The sequence below is a fragment of the Mustelus asterias genome, unplaced genomic scaffold, assembly GCF_964213995.1.
Source record: "Mustelus asterias unplaced genomic scaffold, sMusAst1.hap1.1 HAP1_SCAFFOLD_3207, whole genome shotgun sequence".
NCBI lineage: Eukaryota > Metazoa > Chordata > Chondrichthyes > Carcharhiniformes > Triakidae > Mustelus > Mustelus asterias.
Window position 1 is genome coordinate 458 of NW_027593152.1, and position 17,835 is coordinate 18,292.

At 61.1% G+C, this 17,835-nt stretch overlaps 1 protein-coding gene across 1 annotated transcript; it reads right to left on the minus strand.

Annotated features, from left to right (window-relative positions):
- Positions 1-9,505: 9,505 nt before the first annotated feature.
- On the minus strand, positions 9,506-14,027 carry LOC144490365 (uncharacterized). The gene is made up of 2 exons (XM_078208128.1): positions 13,611-14,027; positions 9,506-10,092 (listed from the first exon to the last, which is right to left on the minus strand). The coding sequence occupies exons 1-2, from the start codon at positions 13,965-13,967 to the stop codon at positions 9,532-9,534; spliced, it is 918 nt and encodes a 305-aa protein (XP_078064254.1). The 5' UTR covers positions 13,968-14,027; the 3' UTR covers positions 9,506-9,531.
- Positions 14,028-17,835: the final 3,808 nt, after the last annotated feature.

The following is a 17,835-nucleotide window of genomic DNA, read 5'->3' on the forward strand; positions in this document are numbered from 1 at the left end:
GCGACGGGGAGAGGGAGGGGGAGCGACGTGGGGAGGGAGGGGGAGAGACGGGGGGGAGGGAGGGGGAGAGACGGGGGGAGGGAGGGGGAGAGACGGGGGGAGGGAGGGGGAGAGACGGGGAGAGGGTCAGAGACGAGGAGAGGGAGGGTCAGAGATGGGGGGAGGGAGGGTCAGAGACGGGGAGGGGGAGGGTCAGAGATGGGGAGGGGAAGGGTCAGAGGCGGGGAGAGGGAGGGTCAGAGACGGGGAGAGGGAGGGTCAGAGACGGGGAGAGGGTCAGAGACGGGGAGAGGGTCAGAGACGGGGAGGAGGAGGGCCAGAGACGGGGAGGGGGAGGGTCAGAGACGGGGGGAGGGAGGGGGAGCGACGCGGGGAGGGAGGGGGAGAGACGGGGGGAGGGAGGGGGAGAGACGGGGGGAGGGAGGGTCAGAGACGGGGAGAGGGTCAGAGACGGGGAGAGGGTCAGAGACGGGGAGGGGGAGAGTCAGAGACGGGGAGGGGGAGGGTCAGAGACGGGGAGGGGGAGGGTCAGAGACGGGGAGGGGGAGGGTCAGAGACGGGGAGGGGGAGGGTCAGAGACGGGGAGGGGGAGGGTCAGAGACGGGGCGGGGGAGGGTCAGAGACGGGGAGGGGGAGGGTCAGAGACGGGGAGGGGGAGGGTCAGAGACGGGGAGAGGGAGGGTCAGAGACGGGGAGAGGGAGGGTCAGAGACGGGGAGGGGGAGGGTCAGAGACGGGGAGGGGGAGGGTCAGAGACGGGGAGGGGGAGGGTCAGAGACGGGGAGGGTCAGAGACGGGGAGGATCAGAGACGGGGAGAGGGTCAGAGACGGGGAGGGGGAGGGTCAGAGACGGGGAGGGGGAGGGCCAGAGACGGGGAGGGGGAGGGTCAGAGATGGGGAGAGGGGGGGCCAGAGACGGGGAGGGGGAGGGTCAGAGACGGGGAGGGGGAGGGTCAGAGACGGGGAGGGGGAGGGTCAGAGACGGGGAGACGGTCAGAGACGGGGAGGGGGAGGGTCAGAGACGGGGAGGGGGAGGGTCAGAGACGGGGAGGGGGAGGGTCAGAGACGGGAGGGGAGGGTCAGGGACGGGAGGGGGAGGTTCAGAGACGGGGAGGGGGAGGGTCAGAGACGGGGAGGGGGAGGGTCAGAGACGGGGAGGGGGAGGGTCAGAGACGGGGAGGGGGAGGGTCAGAGACGGGGAGGGGGAGGGTCAGAGACGGGGAGAGGGAGGGCGAGAGACGGGGAGAGGGAAGGTCGGAGACGGGGGAGGGAGGGTCAGAGACGGGGAGGGGGAGGGCGAGAGACGGGGAGGGGGAGGGCCAGAGACGGGGAGAGGGAGGGTCAGAGACGGGGAGAGGGAGGGTCAGAGACGGGGAGAGGGAGGGCGAGAGACGGGGAGAGGGAAGGTCAGAGACGGGGGGAGGGAGGGTCAGAGACGGGGAGAGGGAGGGTCAGAGACGGGGAGAGGGAGGGTCAGAGACGGGGAGAGGGAGGGCGAGAGACGGGGAGAGGGAAGGTCAGAGACGGGGGGAGGGAGGGTCAGAGACGGGGAGAGGGAGGGTCAGAGACGGGGAGGGGGAGGGTCAGAGACGGGGAGAGGGAGGGCGAGAGACGGGGAGAGGGAAGGTCAGAGACGGGGGGAGGGAGGGTCAGAGACGGGGAGAGGGAGGGTCAGAGACGGGGAGGGGGAGGGTCAGAGACGGGGAGAGGGAGGGTCAGAGACGGGGGGAGGGAGGGTCAGAGACGGGGAGAGGGAGGGTCAGAGACGGGGGGAGGGAGGGTCAGAGACGGGGGGAGGGAGGGTCAGAGACGGGGGGAGGGAGGGTCAGTGACGGGGGGAGGGAGGGTCAGAGACGGGGAGAGGGAGGGTCAGAGACGGGGAGAGGGAGGGTCAGAGACGGGGAGAGAGGGAGGGTCAGAGACGGGGAGAGAGGGAGGGTCAGAGACGGGGGGAGGGAGGGCCAGAGATGGGGAGGGGGAGGGTCAGAGACGGGGAGGGGGAGAGACGGGGAGAGGGTCAGAGACGGGGAGTGGGAGGGCCGGAGACGGGGAGGCGGAGGGTCGGAGATGGAGAGAGGGAGGGTCAGAGACGGGGGGGGAGGGGGAGAGACGGGGGGGGAGGGGGAGAGACGGGGGGGGGAGGGGGAGAGACGGGGGAGGAGGGGGAGGGACGGGGGGGGAGAGGGGGAGAGACGGGGGAGGAGGGGGAGGGACGGGGGGGGGGGAGGGGGAGAGACGGGGAGGGGGAGGGTCAGAGATGGGGAGAGGGTCAGAGACGGGGAGGGGGAGGGTCAGAGACGGGGAGAGGGGGAGGGTCAGAGACGGGGAGGGGGAAGGCGAGAGACGGGGAGGGGGTCAGAGACGGGGAGAGGGAGGGCGAGAGACGGGGAGAGGGAGGGCGAGAGACGGGGAGAGGGAGGGCGAGAGACGGGGAGGGGGAGGGTCAGAGACGGGGAGGGGGAGGGCCAGAGACGGGGAGAGGGAGGGCGAGAGACATGGAGAGGGAGGGCGAGAGACGGGGAGGGGGAGGGTCAGAGACGGGGAGGGGGAGGGCCAGAGACGGGGAGAGGGAGGGCGAGAGACGGGGGGAGGGAGGGTCAGAGACGGGGAGAGGGTCAGAGACGGGGAGAGGGAGGGTCAGAGACGGGGAGAGGGAGGGTCAGAGACGGGGAGAGGGAGGGTCAGAGACGGGGAGAGGGAGGGTCAGAGACGGGGGAGGGAGGGTCAGAGACGGGGGAGGGAGGGTCAGAGACGGGGGGAGGAAGGGTCAGAGACGGGGGGAGGGAGGGTCAGAGACGGGGGAGGGAGGGTCAGAGACGGGGGGAGGGAGGGTCAGAGACGGGGGGAGGGAGGGTCAGAGACGGGGAGGGGGAGGGTCAGAGACGGGGAGAGGGAGGGTCAGAGACGGGGAGAGGGAGGGTCAGAGACGGGGAGGGGGAGGGTCAGAGACGGGGAGAGGGAGGGTCAGAGACGGGGAGAGGGAGGGTCAGAGACGGGGAGAGGGAGGGTCAGAGACGGGGAGAGGGAGGGTCAGAGACGGGGAGAGGGAGGGTCAGAGACAGGGAGAGGGTCAGAGACGGGGAGAGGGAGGGTCAGAGACGGGGAGAGGGAGGGTCAGAGACGGGGAGAGGGAGGGTCAGAGACGGGGGAGGGAGGGTCAGAGACGGGGGGAGGGAGGGTCAGAGACGGGGAAGGGGAGGGTGAGAGACGGCGAGGGGGAGGGTCAGAGACGGGGAGAGGGTCAGAGACGGGGAGAGGGAGGGTCAGAGACGGGGAGAGGGAGGGTCAGAGACGGGGGAGGGAAGGTCAGAGACGGGGGAGGGAAGGTCAGAGACGGGGGAGGGAGGGTCAGAGACGGGGGGAGGGAGGGTCAGAGACGGGGAAGGGGAGGGTGAGAGACGGGGAGGGGGAGGGTCAGAGACGGGGAGAGGGAGGGTCAGAGACGGGGAGAGGGTCAGAGACGGGGAGAGGGAGGGCCAGAGACGGGGAAGGGAGGGTCAGAGACGGGGAGGGGGTCAGAGACGGGGAGAGGGTCAGAGACGGGGAGAGGGAGGGTCAGAGACGGGGAGTGGGTCAGAGACGGGGAGAGGGAGGGTCAGAGACGGGGGAGGGAGGGTCAGAGACGGGGGGAGGGAGGGTCAGAGACGGGGGGAGGGAGGGTCAGAGACGGGGGGAGGGAGGGTCAGAGACGGGGGGAGGGAGGGTCAGAGACGGGGGGAGGGAGGGTCAGAGACGGGGGGAGGGAGGGTCAGAGACGGGGAGAGGGAGGGTCAGAGACGGGGAGAGGGAGGGTCAGAGACGGGGAGGGGGAGGGTCAGAGACGGGGAGGGGGAGGGTCAGAGACGGGGAGGGGGAGGGTCAGAGACGGGGAGAGGGAGGGTCAGAGACGGGGAGAGGGAGGGTCAGAGACGGGGAGAGGGAGGGTCAGAGACGGGGAGAGGGTCAGAGACGGGGAGAGGGAGGGTCAGAGACGGGGAGAGGGTCAGAGACGGGGAGAGGGTCAGAGACGGGGAGAGGGAGGGTCAGAGACGGGGAGAGGGAGGGTCAGAGACGGGGAGAGGGAGGGTCAGAGACGGGGAGAGGGAGGGTCAGAGACGGGGAGAGGGAGGGTCAGAGACGGGGGAGGGAGGGTCAGAGACGGGGGGAGGGAGGGTCAGAGACGGGGAAGGGGAGGGTGAGAGACGGCGAGGGGGAGGGTCAGAGACGGGGAGAGGGAGGGTCAGAGACGGGGAGAGGGAGGGTCAGAGACGGGGAGAGGGAGGGTCAGAGACGGGGAGAGGGAGGGTCAGAGACGGGGAGAGGGAGGGTCAGAGACGGGGGAGGGAGGGTCAGAGACGGGGGAGGGAGGGTCAGAGACGGGGGAGGGAGGGTCAGAGACGGGGGAGGGAGGGTCAGAGACGGGGGGAGGGAGGGTCAGAGACGGGGAAGGGGAGGGTCAGAGACGGGGGAGGGAGGGTCAGAGACGGGGAGAGGGAGGGCCAGAGACGGGGAAGGGAGGGTCAGAGACGGGGAGGGGAGAGACGGGGGGGGGGGGGGGAGGGGGAGAGACGGGGGGGTGGAGGGGGGAGAGACAGGGAGAGAGACAGGGAGAGAGAGGTATGATCAGTGTGAATGTGCGATATTATACAGACTGTGAACAATTCAATGATTTAGAATTTATCACCATAATTTGGGTGAAAAGGTGTTCCCATCGCTGAGTCCCCCACTGCCAACACCCTGGGGGTTCCCCCTGACCAGACACTGAACCAGACCCAGCCGTGTAAATACTGTGGCTGAAGCAGGAGGAGGCCATTCGGCCCTTCGAACCTGCTCTGCCGTTCTTCCTGATCGAGGCTGATCATCAAATTCAATATCCTGATTCTCCCCAGATCCCGCAATCCCTTTAGCCCCAAGTGAAACAGCGCGATCCCCCCCAAGGCCTCCCTCCCCAGCTCACTCCCGGCAAATGTCCAGTCTCTGGAAAATAAGCTAAAGGGACTTCGAGCCAGACTCACTTTCCAAAGAGAGCTGCCCTATAGCCAGAGAGCTTCTCAATCCATTGAATGAACCATCGAACCATAGAAAATTACAGCTCAGAAACAGGCCCTTTGGTCCTTCTTGTCTGTGCCGAACCATTTTTTGCCTCGTCCCACTGACCTGCACTTGGACCATATCCCTCCACACCCCTCTCATCCATGAACCCGTCCAAGTTTTTCTTAAATGTTAAAAGTGACCCCGCATTTACCACTTTATCCGGCAGCTCATTCCACACTCCCACCACTCTCTGCGTGAAGAAGCCCCCCCTAATATTCCCTTTAAACTTTTCTCCTTTCACCCTTAACCCATGCCCTCTGGTTTTTTTCTCCCCCAGCCTCAGCGGAAAAAGCCTGCTCGCATTCACTCTATCTATACCCATCAAAATCTTATACACCTCTATCAAATCTCCCCTCAATCTTCTCCGCTCCAGGGAGTAAAGTCCCAACCTATTCAATCTCTCTCTGTAACTTATACAGCGGCCATACAGCGGCCTCAGACAAGGCCAGGGGAGGTGGGGTCTGCTTCCTAATCAACACCGCGTGATGCCCAGATGTAGCAACACTGGCAACTTTCTGCTCCCCAGACCTAGAATACCTGACGCTAAAATACCACCCCTACTACCTTCTGCGGGAGTTCACCTCCGTTATCCTGACGGCAGTTTACATCCCACTCCATGCGGACCTGAAGATCGCACTGGACGAAATATACACCACGAATAGCCTGGAGACAAAACATCCCGAGGCCTTGTTCATCGTGGCCAAGCTCAAGAGCGTACTACCAAGTTACCACCAACACGTCTCCTGCTCCACCAGAGGCCCAAACATCCTAGACCACTGCTACACAAATATCAAACATGCCTATCGCTCTATCGCCCGCCCACACTTTGGCAAATCAGACCACAAGGCTGTGCTCCTGCTCCCGGCTTACAGTCAAAAACTGAAGCGGGAGAATCCATCAAAGAGAGTCGTGCGATGTTGGTCTGAGGAATTGGATGTTTCCTACGGGCTGCTTGGAGTCAGTGGACTGGTCAGTATTTAAAAACTCTGCGGCCAGCCTGAACGAGTACGCCACTACAGTAACTGATTTCATCAGTAAGTGTGTAGAAGACTGTGTGCCAAAGAAGCAAATCCGTGTGTTCCCCAACTGGAAACCATGGATGAACAGGGATATCCACTGCCTGCTGAAGTCCAGATCTGAGGTGTTCAAGTCAGGCGACACTGACCTACTCAAGAAATGATGTGGAGATGCCGGCGTTGGACTGGGGTAAACACAGTAAGAGTTTTAACAACACCAGGTTAAAGTCCAACAGGTTTATTTGGTAGCAAATACCATGAGCTTTCGGAGCGCTGCTCCTTCGTCAGATGGAGTGGAAATCTGTTCTCAAACAGGGCACAGAGACACAAAATCAAGTTACAGAATACTGATTACAATGCAAATCTCTACAGCCAACCAGATCTTAAAGATACAGACAATGTGGGTGGAGGGAGCATTAAGCACATGTAACCCCCACAGCTTGCTTCCTGGACTTGCAGAATCTCACTGGCTGTCCTGTCTGGAGACAATACACATCTCTTTAACCTGTGCTTAATGCTCCCTCCACTCACATTGTCTGTATCTTTAAGACCTGGTTGGCTGTAGAGATTCGCATTCTAATCAGTATTCTGTAACTTGATTTTGTGTCTCTGTGCCCTGTTTGAGAGCAGATTTCCACTCCATCGGACGAAGGAGCAGCGCTCCGAAAGCTAATGGCATTTGCTACCAAATAAACCGGTTGGATTTTAACATAGAAAAATCATAGAACAGTACAGCACAGAACAGGCCCTTCGGCCCACGATGTTGTGCCGAGCTTTATCTGAAACCAAGATCAAGCTATCCCACTCTCTATCATCCTGGTGTGCTCCATGTGCCTATCCAATAACCGCTTAAATGTTCCTAAAGTGTCTGACTCCACTATCACTGCAGGCAGTCCATTCCACACCCCAACCACTCTCTGCGTAAAGAACCTACCTCTGATATCCTTCCTGTATCTCCCACCACGAACCCTATAGTTATGCCCCCTTGTAATAGCTCCATCCACCCGAGGAAATAGTCTTTGAACGTTCACTCTATCTATCCCCTTTATCATTTTATAAACCTCTATTAAGTCTCCCCTCAGCCTCCTCCGCTCCAGAGAGAACAGCCCTCGCTCCCTCAACCTTTCCTCATAAGACCTACCCTCCAAACCAGGCAGCATCCTGGTAAATCTCCTCTGCATTCTTTCCAGCGCTTCCACATCCTTCTTATAGTGAGGTGACCAGAACTGCACACAATATTCCAAATGTGGTCTCACCAAGGTCCTGTACAGTTGCAGCATAACCCCACGGCTCTTAAACTCCAACCCCCTGTTAATAAAAGCTAACACACTATAGGCCTTCTTCACAGCTCTATCCACTTGAGTGGCAACCTTTAGAGATCTGTGGATATGGACCCCAAGATCTCTCTGTTCCTCCACAGTCTTCAGAACCCTACCTGTGACCCTGTAATCCACTTTAACCTGGTGTTGTTAAAACTCTTACTGTCTGTACAAGAAAGCCAGATACGATCTAAGGAGATCCATCAAAGATGCCAAAAGACAGTGTCGGACCAAGCTAGAGTCCCAGGCTGGCCACACCGACCCCCGCCGACTATGGCAAGGTCCGCAAGACATAACAGGCTACAAGATGAAGGCATGTAAAATCGCCGCTCCAACGCACCCCTCCCTGATGAGCTCAATGCATTCTATGCCCATTTTGAGCAAGAGGTCGGCGACAGCACACCCTCCACCCTGGAAGCCCTGGATGAACCTGTATCTGGGGTCACCATTGCAGGTGTCAGAGCAGCTTTCTCCAAGGTCAACCCACGGAAAGCGAGTGGCCCGGATGAACATTCAGATCCTGCGCGGAGCAGCTGGCGGGTGTATTCAGACATCTTCAACCTCTCTATACACCAATCTGAGGTCCCTATCTGCTTCAAGAAGATGACCATCATCCCGGTCCCTAAGAAAAGCCAAGCAGCCTTAATGACTATCGGCCGGTGGCTCTGACACCCATCATTATGAAGTGCTTCGAAAGGTTAGTCACGGCACGAATCAATTCCAGCCTCCCGGACTGCCTGGATCCACTACAGTTTACCTATCGCCGCAACAGGTCCACAGCAGACGCCATCTCCCTGGCCCTGAACTCAACCCTGGAACACCTAGATAACACGGACACCTGTGTCAGACTGCTATTTATTGACTACAGCTCAGCCTTCAACACCATTATTCCCACAAAACTCATCTCCAAACTCCGTGGCCTGGGCCTCGGCTCCTCCCTCTGCGACTGGATCCTGAACTTCCGAACCCACAGACCACAATCAGTAAGGATAGGCAACAACACCTCCTCCACGATCATCCTCAACACCGGTGCCCCACAAGGCTGTGTTCTCAGCCCCCTACTATACTCCTTATACACCTGTGACTGTGTGGCCAAATTCCCCTCCAACTCGATTTTCAAGTTTGCTGACGACATCACCGTAGTGGGTCGGATCTCAAACAATGACGAGACAGAGTACAGGAATGAGATAGAGAATCTGGCGAACTGGTGTAGCAACAATAATCTCTCCCTCAATGTCAACAAAACGAAGGAGATTGTCATCGACTTCAGGAAGTGTAAAGGAGAACATGCTCCTGTCTACATCAACGGGGTCGAAGTAGAAAGGGTCGAGAGCTTCAAGTTTTTAGGTGTCCAGATCACCAACAACCTGTCCTGATCCCCCCCATGCCGACACTATAGTTAAGAAAGCCCACCAACGCCTCTACTTTCTCAGAAGACTAAGGAAATTTGGCATGTCAGCTACGACTCTCATCAACTTTTACAGATGCACCATAGAAAGCATTCTTTCTGGTTGTATCACAGCTTGGTCTGGGCTCCTGCTCTGCCCAAGACCGCAAGGAACTACAAAAGATCATGAATGTAGCCCAATCCATCACGCAAACCAGCCTCCCATCCATTGACTCTGTCTACACTTCCCGCTGCCTCGGGGAAAAGCAGCCAGCATAATTAAGGACCCCACGCACCCCGGACATTCTCTCTTCCACCTTCTTCCGTCGGGAAAAAGATACAAAAGTCTGAGGTCATGTACCAACCGACTCAAGAACAGCTTCTTCCCTGCTGCCGTCAGTTTAAGGTTTATTTAATAGTCACAAGTGAGGCTTACATTAACACTGCAATGAAGTTACTGTGAAATTCCCCCAGTCGCCACAGTCCGGCGCCTATTCGGGTCAACCCTGAATCTACCCTGTCTGACCCTGTTAGAATTTTATAAGCTTCTGTGAGATCCCCTCTCACTCTTCTAAACTCCAGTGAATATAATCCGAACCCACTTAGTCTCTCCTCATGTGACAGACCTGCCATCCCAGGAATCAGCCGGGTAAACCTTCGCTGTGCTCCCTCTATAGCAAGGACATCCTTCCTCAGATAAGGAGACCAAAACTGTACACAATACTCCAGGTGTGGCCTCACCAACGCGGGCGGGCAGTGTGGGGGGGGGCAGTGATCACCTTGATGTCCTTGTACTGGGCGAGGGTTGATGCCAGCTCTCTCTGCAGGCTGACCAGGCGGCTGTTCTGGGCATAGATAGTGTCTTTCATCTCCTTGACCATCTTCTTGAGGGTGGGTACATCGTCAGGGACCACGTAGGCCCCGTGGTCGTGCCCGAACGCCTGCTCAAAGCGCTCCTCCTTCTGGACGTGCTGCACTGTCTCACTGACCATCTCCATCAGCTCGGCGGCCAGGACCAGGTCCCCGATCCGGCCACGACTCACCTCGCCGGGTCGGGGTGGAGCGTCCACATCATCGTCCACGTGGCAGGAGGTCCGGGCCAGGGTCTCCCCGCCGAAGGAGCAGGAGGGGCGCGGCGGAGAGGATGAGGAGGAGCAGGAGGACTGCGGGGAGCCGGGGGTACCGTCCCGGGAACCACTGCCATGAGCCGACCTGGTGAAGACAGAGGGCAGCGTCTCCGGAGTCACCACCTCCCCCGGCTTGAAGTGGTCCGAGCAGATATAGGGCTTTCGAATCCTCTGAGGCCGGAGAGAGGGAAGGAGAAAATAGAGAAAGAGTCAGCCAGAGGAGATTAAAGACAGCCGACCACAAAACACTCTCTCTCCACACTCGCATTCTCCTCTCCTCTCCCCCTCCCGCGCTCTCCCCCTCCCACACTCCCCCCTCCCCTCCCCGCGTCCTCCCCCTCCCCTCCGTCTCCCCCTCCCCTCCCCGCACTCTCCCCCTCCCCTCCCCGCACTCTCCCCCTCCCCTCCCCGCGCTCTCCCCCTCTCCGCACCCTCCCCTCCCCCCGATCTCCCCCTCTCCGCGCCCTCCCCTCCCCCTCTCCGCGCCCTCCCCTCCCCGCGCTCTCCCCCTCTCCGCACCCTCCCCTCCCCCCGATCTCCCCCTCTCCGCGCCCTCCCCTCCCCCTCTCCGCGCCCTCCCCTCCCCGCGCTCTCCCCCTCCCCTCCCTTCCCCGCGCTCTCCCCCTCTCCGTGGTCTCCCCCTCCCCTCCCCGCGCTCTCCCCCTCCCCTCCCTTCCCCGCGCCCTCCCCTCCCTCTCACCCTCTCCGCGGTCTCCCCCTCCCCGCGCTCTCCCCCTCCCCTCTCCGCGGTCTCCCCCTCCCCTCCCCGCGCTCTCCCCCTCCCCTCCCCGCGCTCTCCCCCTCCCCTCCCCGCGCTCTCCCCCTCCCCTCCCCGCGCTCTCCCCCTCCCTATGGTCTCCCCCTCCCCACGCTCTCCCCCTCCGCCCCCCGCGCTCTCCCCCTCCGCCCCCCACGCTCTCCCCCTCCCCGCGTCCTCCCCCCGCGCTCTCCCTCTCCCCTCCCCGCGTCCTCCCCCCGCGCTCTCCCCGCGATCTCCTCCCCGCGTCCTCCTCCCGCGCTCTCCCCCTCCCCGCGCTCTCCCCCTCCCCTCCCCGCGTCCTCCCCCCGCGCTCTCCCTCTCCCCGCGCTCTCCCTCTCCCCTCCCCGCGTCCTCCCCCGCGCTCTCCCCCTCCGCCCCCCGCGCTCTCCCTCTCCCCTCCCCGCGTCCTCCCCCGCGCTCTCCCCCTCCGCCCCCCGCGCTCTCCCCCTCCCCTCCCCGCGTCCTCCCCCCGCGATCTCCCTCTCCCCTCCCCACGTCCTCCCCCCGCGCTCTCCCCCTCCCCTCCCCGCGATCTCTCCCTCCCCTTCCCCGCGCCCACACCCTCCCCGCGCCCTCCCCTCCCCCCACACTCCCCCTCCCCCCACACTCTCCCCCGCGCCCTCCCCCTCCCCCCACACTCTCCCCCGCGCCCTCCCCCACACACTCTCCCCCTCCCCCCACCCCTCCCCCGCGCCCTCCCCCACACACTCTCCCCCTCCCCCCACCCCTCCCACACTCTCCCCCCACCCCTCCCCCCCCACACTCTCCCCCCACCCCTCCCCCCCCACACTCTCCCCCCACCCCTCCCCCCCCACACTCCCCCCTCCCCTACTCTCCCCCCTCCCCCACACTCTCAACCTCCCTCTCCCGTATTTACCCCCAGTCCACTGTATTTTCCCCTGAATTTATCCCATTCATCTGTATTTACCCCATTCCCCTGATTTTACCCCCATTCCCCTGTATTTGCCCCCTGTATTTACTTCATTCATCTGTATTTGCCCCAATTCCCTATATTTGCCCCCTGTATCTACCCCATTGCCCCTGTATCTACCCCCGCATTTACCCCAATATTTAGTCCATTCCCCTGTATTTACACCATTTCTCCCCGTATTTACCCCATATCTCCCCTGGATTTATCCCCATATCTCCCCATTCCCTGTATTTACCCCCATTCCCCTGCCACTGTATCTACCCCCCGTCTCTCCCCCTGTATTTACTCCCATTCCCCTGCCCGTAAGATCTCCCCCTGTATTTACCCCAGTTCCCCCATATCACCGTATTTCCCCCATATCCCCCATGTTTACCCCATATCTCCCCTGCATTTACCCCAAATTTCCCCTGTATTTACCCCATATCTCCCCCTGTATTTACTCCTCATATCTCCCCCTGTATTTACCTCATATCTCCCCCTGTATTTACCCCATATCTCCCCTGTATTTACCCCATATCTCCCCTGTATTTACCCCTTATCTCCCCTGTATTTACCCATCTCCTGTATTTACCTCCGTATCTACCCATACCTCCCGTATTTACCCCGTCTCCCCTGTATTTACCCCATATCTCCTCTGTATTTACCCCCGTATCTCCCCTGTATTAACCCCGTATCTCCCCCCATATCTCCCCTGTATTTACCCCGTATCTCCCCCAGTATTTACCCCGTATTAATCCTGTACCTCCCCCATATCTCCCCTGTATTTAGCCCGTATCTCCACTGTATTTACCCCATATCTCCCCATATTTACCCCCGTATCTCCCCTGTATTTACCCCCGTATCTCCCCAGTATTTACCCCCGTATCTCCCCTGTATTTACCCCGTATCTCCCGTATTTACCCCGTATCTCCCGTATTTACCCCGTATCTCACCTGTATTTACCCCGTATCTCCCCTGCATTAACCCCGTATCTCCCCTGCATTAACCCCGTATCTCCCCTGTATTAACCCCCATATCTCCCCTGTATTTACCCCCATATCTCCACTGTATTTACCCCCATATCTTCCCTGTATTTACCCCCATATCTCCCCTGTATTTACCCCCATATCTCCCCTGTATTAACCTCATATCTCCCCTGTATTAACCTCATATCTCCCCTGTATTAACCCCCGTATCTCCCCTGTATTTACCCCGTATCTCCCCTGTATTAACCCCACATCTCCCCTGTATTTACCCCCATATCTCCACTGTATTTACCCCCATATCTTCCCTGTATTTACCCCCATATCTCCCCTGTATTTACCCCCATATCTCCCCTGTATTAACCTCATATCTCCCCTGTATTAACCTCATATCTCCCCTGTATTAACCCCCATATCTCCCTTGTATTTACCCCGTATCTCCCCTGTATTAACCCCGCATCTCCCCTGTATTAACCCCGCATCTCCCGTATTAACCCCACATCTCCCCTGTATTAACCCCGTATCTCCCCTGTATTTATCCCCGTATCTTCCCTGTATTTACCCCCATATTTACCCCGTATCTCCCCTGTATTAACCCCAGTATCTCACCTGTATTAACCCCAGTATCTAACCTGTATTAACCCCCGTATCTCACCTGTATTAACCCCCGTATCACACCTGTATTAACCCCCGTATCTCACCTGTATTAGCCCCCGTATCTCACCTGTATTAGCCCCCGTATCTCACCTGTATTAACCCCCATATCTCACCTGTATTAACTCCCATATCTCACCTGTATTTACCCCTGTATTTAACCCCCGTATTAACCCCCGTATCTCACCTGTATTTACCCCTGTATTTAACCCTGTATTAACCCCCGTATCTCCCCCTGTATTAACCCCTATATCTCCTCCTGTATTAACCCCATATCTCCCCTGTATTAACCCCCGTATCTCACCTGTATTTACCCCTGTATTTAACCCCCATATCTCCCCCTGTATTTACCCCGTATCCCCCCCAGCCCCGGGTTGCCCACCTGCAGCTGGATGCTGCAGCGCCTCCTCTCCCCGCGGGGGCTGCGGCCGATGATGGCCTGGAACCAGCGCTGCCGGGGCCCGAGTGCGGGGGGCAGCGGGTGGAAGAGGGTGTGCGGCGGGGCCGAGGCGGGGGAGCGGCGGCAGGCGGGGACACAGCAGCGGGGCAGCGGGGGCAGGGGGGCGGCGGGGCCGGGGGACGGGGAGCGGCGGCGAGCCCGGGGAGCCGAGCGGCGGGGCCGGGGGCGGCTGGCGGGGGGGCGGCGGCTCTTCCCGCGGGGCCTGGGGCCGGGCAGCGAGGCCGAGGCGGCGGGGCCGGCGAGCGGGGCGGAGGAGCCGGGGGAGCCTCGGGCCGCCATGTCCAAACAAGATGGCGGATGTGGGCACCTTCCATCCCCGAGCGGGGAGTCCTCCAGCCCCGCCCCCTGGGCCGGGGAGTCCTCCAGCCCCGCCCCCTGGGCCGGGGAGTCCTCCAGGCCCGCCCCCATGGCCAGGGGAGTACTCCAGCTCCGCCCCAAGAGCAAGAGAGTCCTCCAACCCCGCCCCCTGACCGAGGGAGCCATCCAGCCCCGCCCCATGGAACAGGGAATCCTCCAGCCCCGCCCCCTGGGCCGGGGAGTCCTCCAGGCCCGCCCCCATGGCCAGGGGAGTACTCCAGCCCCGCCCCCTGGGCCAGGGAGTCCTCCAGCCCCGCCCCCATGGACTGGGGAGTACTCCAGCCCCGCCCCCAGGGAAAGGGAGTCCTCCAGCCCCGCCCCCTGGCCCGGGGAGTACTCCAGCCCCGCCCCATGGAACAGGGAATCCTCCAGCCCCGCCCCCAGGACCCGGTGAGTCCTCCAGCCCCGCCCCCAGGACCAGGTGAGTCCTCCAACCCCGCCCCCTGGCCGAGGGAGTCCTCCAGCCCCGCCCCATGGCACAGGGAATCATCCAGCCCCGCCCCCAGGACCCGGTTAGTCCCCCAGCCCCGCCCGCAGGACCAGGTGAGTCCTCCAGTCCCGCCCCCAGGACACAGGTCCTCCAGCCCCGCCCCCTCGACACAGGTCCGCCAGCCGCGCCCCCAGGACACAGGTCCTCCAGCCCCGCCCCCTGGACACAGGTCCTCCAGCCCCGCCCCCAGGACCCGGTTAGTCCCCCAGCCCCGCCCGCAGGACCAGGTGAGTCCTCCAGTCCCGCCCCCAGGACACAGGTCCTCCAGCCCCGCCCCCTCGACACAGGTCCGCCAGCCGCGCCCCCAGGACACAGGTCCTCCAGCCCCGCCCCCTGGAAACAGGTCCTCCAGTCCCGCCCCCAGGACACAGGTCCTCCAGCCCCGCCCCCAGGACACAGGTCCTCCAGCCCCGCCCCCTGGACACAGGTCCTCCAGCCCCGCCCCCTGGACACAGGTCCTCAAGCCCCGCCCCCTCGACAAATGTCCTCCAGCCCCGCCCCCAGGACACAGGTCCTCCAGCCACGCCCCCAGGACACAGGTCCTCCAGCCCCGCCCCCAGGACACAGGTCCTCCAGCCCCGCCCCCTGGACACAGGTCCTCCAGCCCCGCCCCCTGGACACAGGTCCTCCAGCCCCGCCCCCAGCGGGCGGAGTGACGGTTGGCGCTGGAAATGTCCGAGTGAAAGAAAAGCGGAGATTTCCCGCCAGGGGGAGCGGCAAATCCCACAGACAGCAGACCACCCGGCCCCTCCTGTCCCTGCTAGCCCAGAGTGCGGGACCCGCCCCCCCAGAGTGAGAGTGTGGGATTCACCCTCCCAGAGTGAGAGTGTGGGATTCACCCTCCCAGAGTGAGAGTGTGGGATTCACCCTCCCAGAGTGAGAGTGTGGGATTCACCACCCAGAGTGAGAGTGTGGGACTCACCCTCCCAGAGTGAGAGTGTGGGATTCACCCTCCCAGAGTGAGAGTGTGGGATTCACCCTCCCAGAGTGAGAGTGTGGAACTCACCCTCCCAGAGTGAGAGTGTGGGATTCACCCTCCCAGAGTGAGAGTGTGGAACTCACCCTCCCAGAGTGAGAGTGCGGGATTCACCCTCCCAGAGTGAGAGTGTGGGATTCACCACCCAGAGTGAGAGTGTGGGATTCACCACCCAGAGTGAGAGTGTGGAACTCACCCTCCCAGAGTGAGAGTGTGGGATTCACCACCCAGAGTGAGAGTGTGGGATTCACCCTCCCAGAGTGAGAGTGTGGGATTCACCCTCCCAGAGTGAGAGTGTGGGACTCACCCTCCCAGAGTGAGAGTGTGGGATTCTCCCTCCCAGAGTGAGAGTGTGGAACTCACCCTCCCAGAGTGAGAGTGTGGGATTCACCCTCCCAGAGTGAGAGTGTGGGATTCACCACCCAGAGTGAGAGTGTGGGATTCACCCTCCCAGAGTGAGAGTGTGGGATTCACCCTCCCAGAGTGAGAGTGTGGGACTCACCCTCTCAGAGTGAGAGTGTGGGATTCACCCTCCCAGAGTGAGAGTGCGGGATTCACCCTCCCAGAGTGAGAGTGTGGGATTCACCCTCCCAGAGTGAGAGTGTGGGATTCACCCTCCCAGAGTGAGAGTGTGGGATTCACCCTCCCAGAGTGAGAGTGTGGGATTCGCCCTCCCAGAGTGAGAGTGTGGGATTCGCCCTCCCAGAGTGAGAGTGTGGGATTCGCCCTCCCAGAGTGAGAGTGTGGGATTCGCCCTCCCAGGGCGAGAGTGCGGGATTCGCCCCCCCAGGGCGAGAGTGCGGGATTCGCCCTCCCAGGGCGAGAGTGCGGGATTCGCCCTCCCAGGGCGAGAGTGCGGGATTCGCCCTCCCAGGGCGAGAGTGCGGGATTCGCCCTCCCAGGGCGAGAGTGCGGGATTCGCCCTCCCAGGGCGAGAGTGCGGGATTCGCCCTCCCAGGGCGAGAGTGCGGGATTCGCCCTCCCAGGGCGAGAGTGCGGGATTCGCCCTCCCAGGGCGAGAGTGCGGGATTCGCCCTCCCAGGGCGAGAGTGCGGGATTCGCCCCCCCAGGGCGAGAGTGCGGGATTCGCCCTCCCAGGGCGAGAGTGCGGGATTCGCCCCCCCAGGGCGAGAGTGCGGGACTCACCCTTGAATGCAGGGGGACAGGCTGCCCGGTGTCTGAGTGTAAATGGGGAGAGGGTTAATCCCCGCTCCCTCTGATCTGGGTAGATCGCCACCTGCCCCGACTGTGTCTTGCGTTACTCCTTGTGTGTAGCACTTTCAAGATCAGAGGAGATTGTTTTGCGTCTGATATTGGGAGTCTTTTAACGGGATGGATTGATTGATACCTGGTCCTGACCGCCTGCTCTGCAGCTGTCCCAACAGCGTACATGACACGAGGCTCAGATTTAGGATGGGGGCAGAGAGCGGGATTGCGATAACACCACAGGTTAATCTCCCTGACCCACAGGCACATTCCTGCACACACATGTCGATTTGTCACAGTTAGACAGCGAGAGGGTGGAACAGCTGAGATCGAGTAACCACAATCGCTCGCCATAATCCCCCAAATCTCCTCATTTCATATAATAACCCCGCAGTCTCCCTGCCTGATTCCCTCCCAATTCCCAGGAATTAACCTCCCCAGGACAGGGACAGCACGGGGTTAGATACAGAGCAAAGCTCCCTCTACACTGTCCCCATCAAACACTCCCAGGACAGGGACAGCACGGGGTTAGATACAGAGTAAAGCTCCCTCTACACTGTCCCCCATCAAACACTCCCAGGACAGGTACAGCATGGGGTTAGATACAGAGTAAAGCTCCCTCTACACTGTCCCCCATCAAACACTCCCAGGACAGGGACAGCACGGGGTTAGATACAGAGTAAAGCTCCCTCTACACTGTCCCCATCAAACACTCCCAGGACAGGTACAGCACGGGGTTAGATACAGAGTAAAGCGCCCTCTACACTGTCCCCATCAAACACTCCCAGGACAGGGACAGCACGGGGTTAGATACAGAGTAAAGCTCCCTCTACACTGTCCCCATCAAACACTCCCAGGACAGGTACAGCACGGGGTTAGATACAGAGTAAAGCGCCCTCTACACTGTCCCCCATCAAACACTCCCAGGACAAGTACAGCACGGGGATAGATACAGAGTAAATCTCCCTCTACACTGTCCCCCATCAAACACTCCCAGGACAGGTACAGCACGGGGTTAGATACAGAGCAAAGCTCCCTCTACACTGTCCCCCATCAAACACTCCCAGGACAGGTACAGCACGGGGTTAGATACAGAGTAAAGCTCCCTCTACACTGTC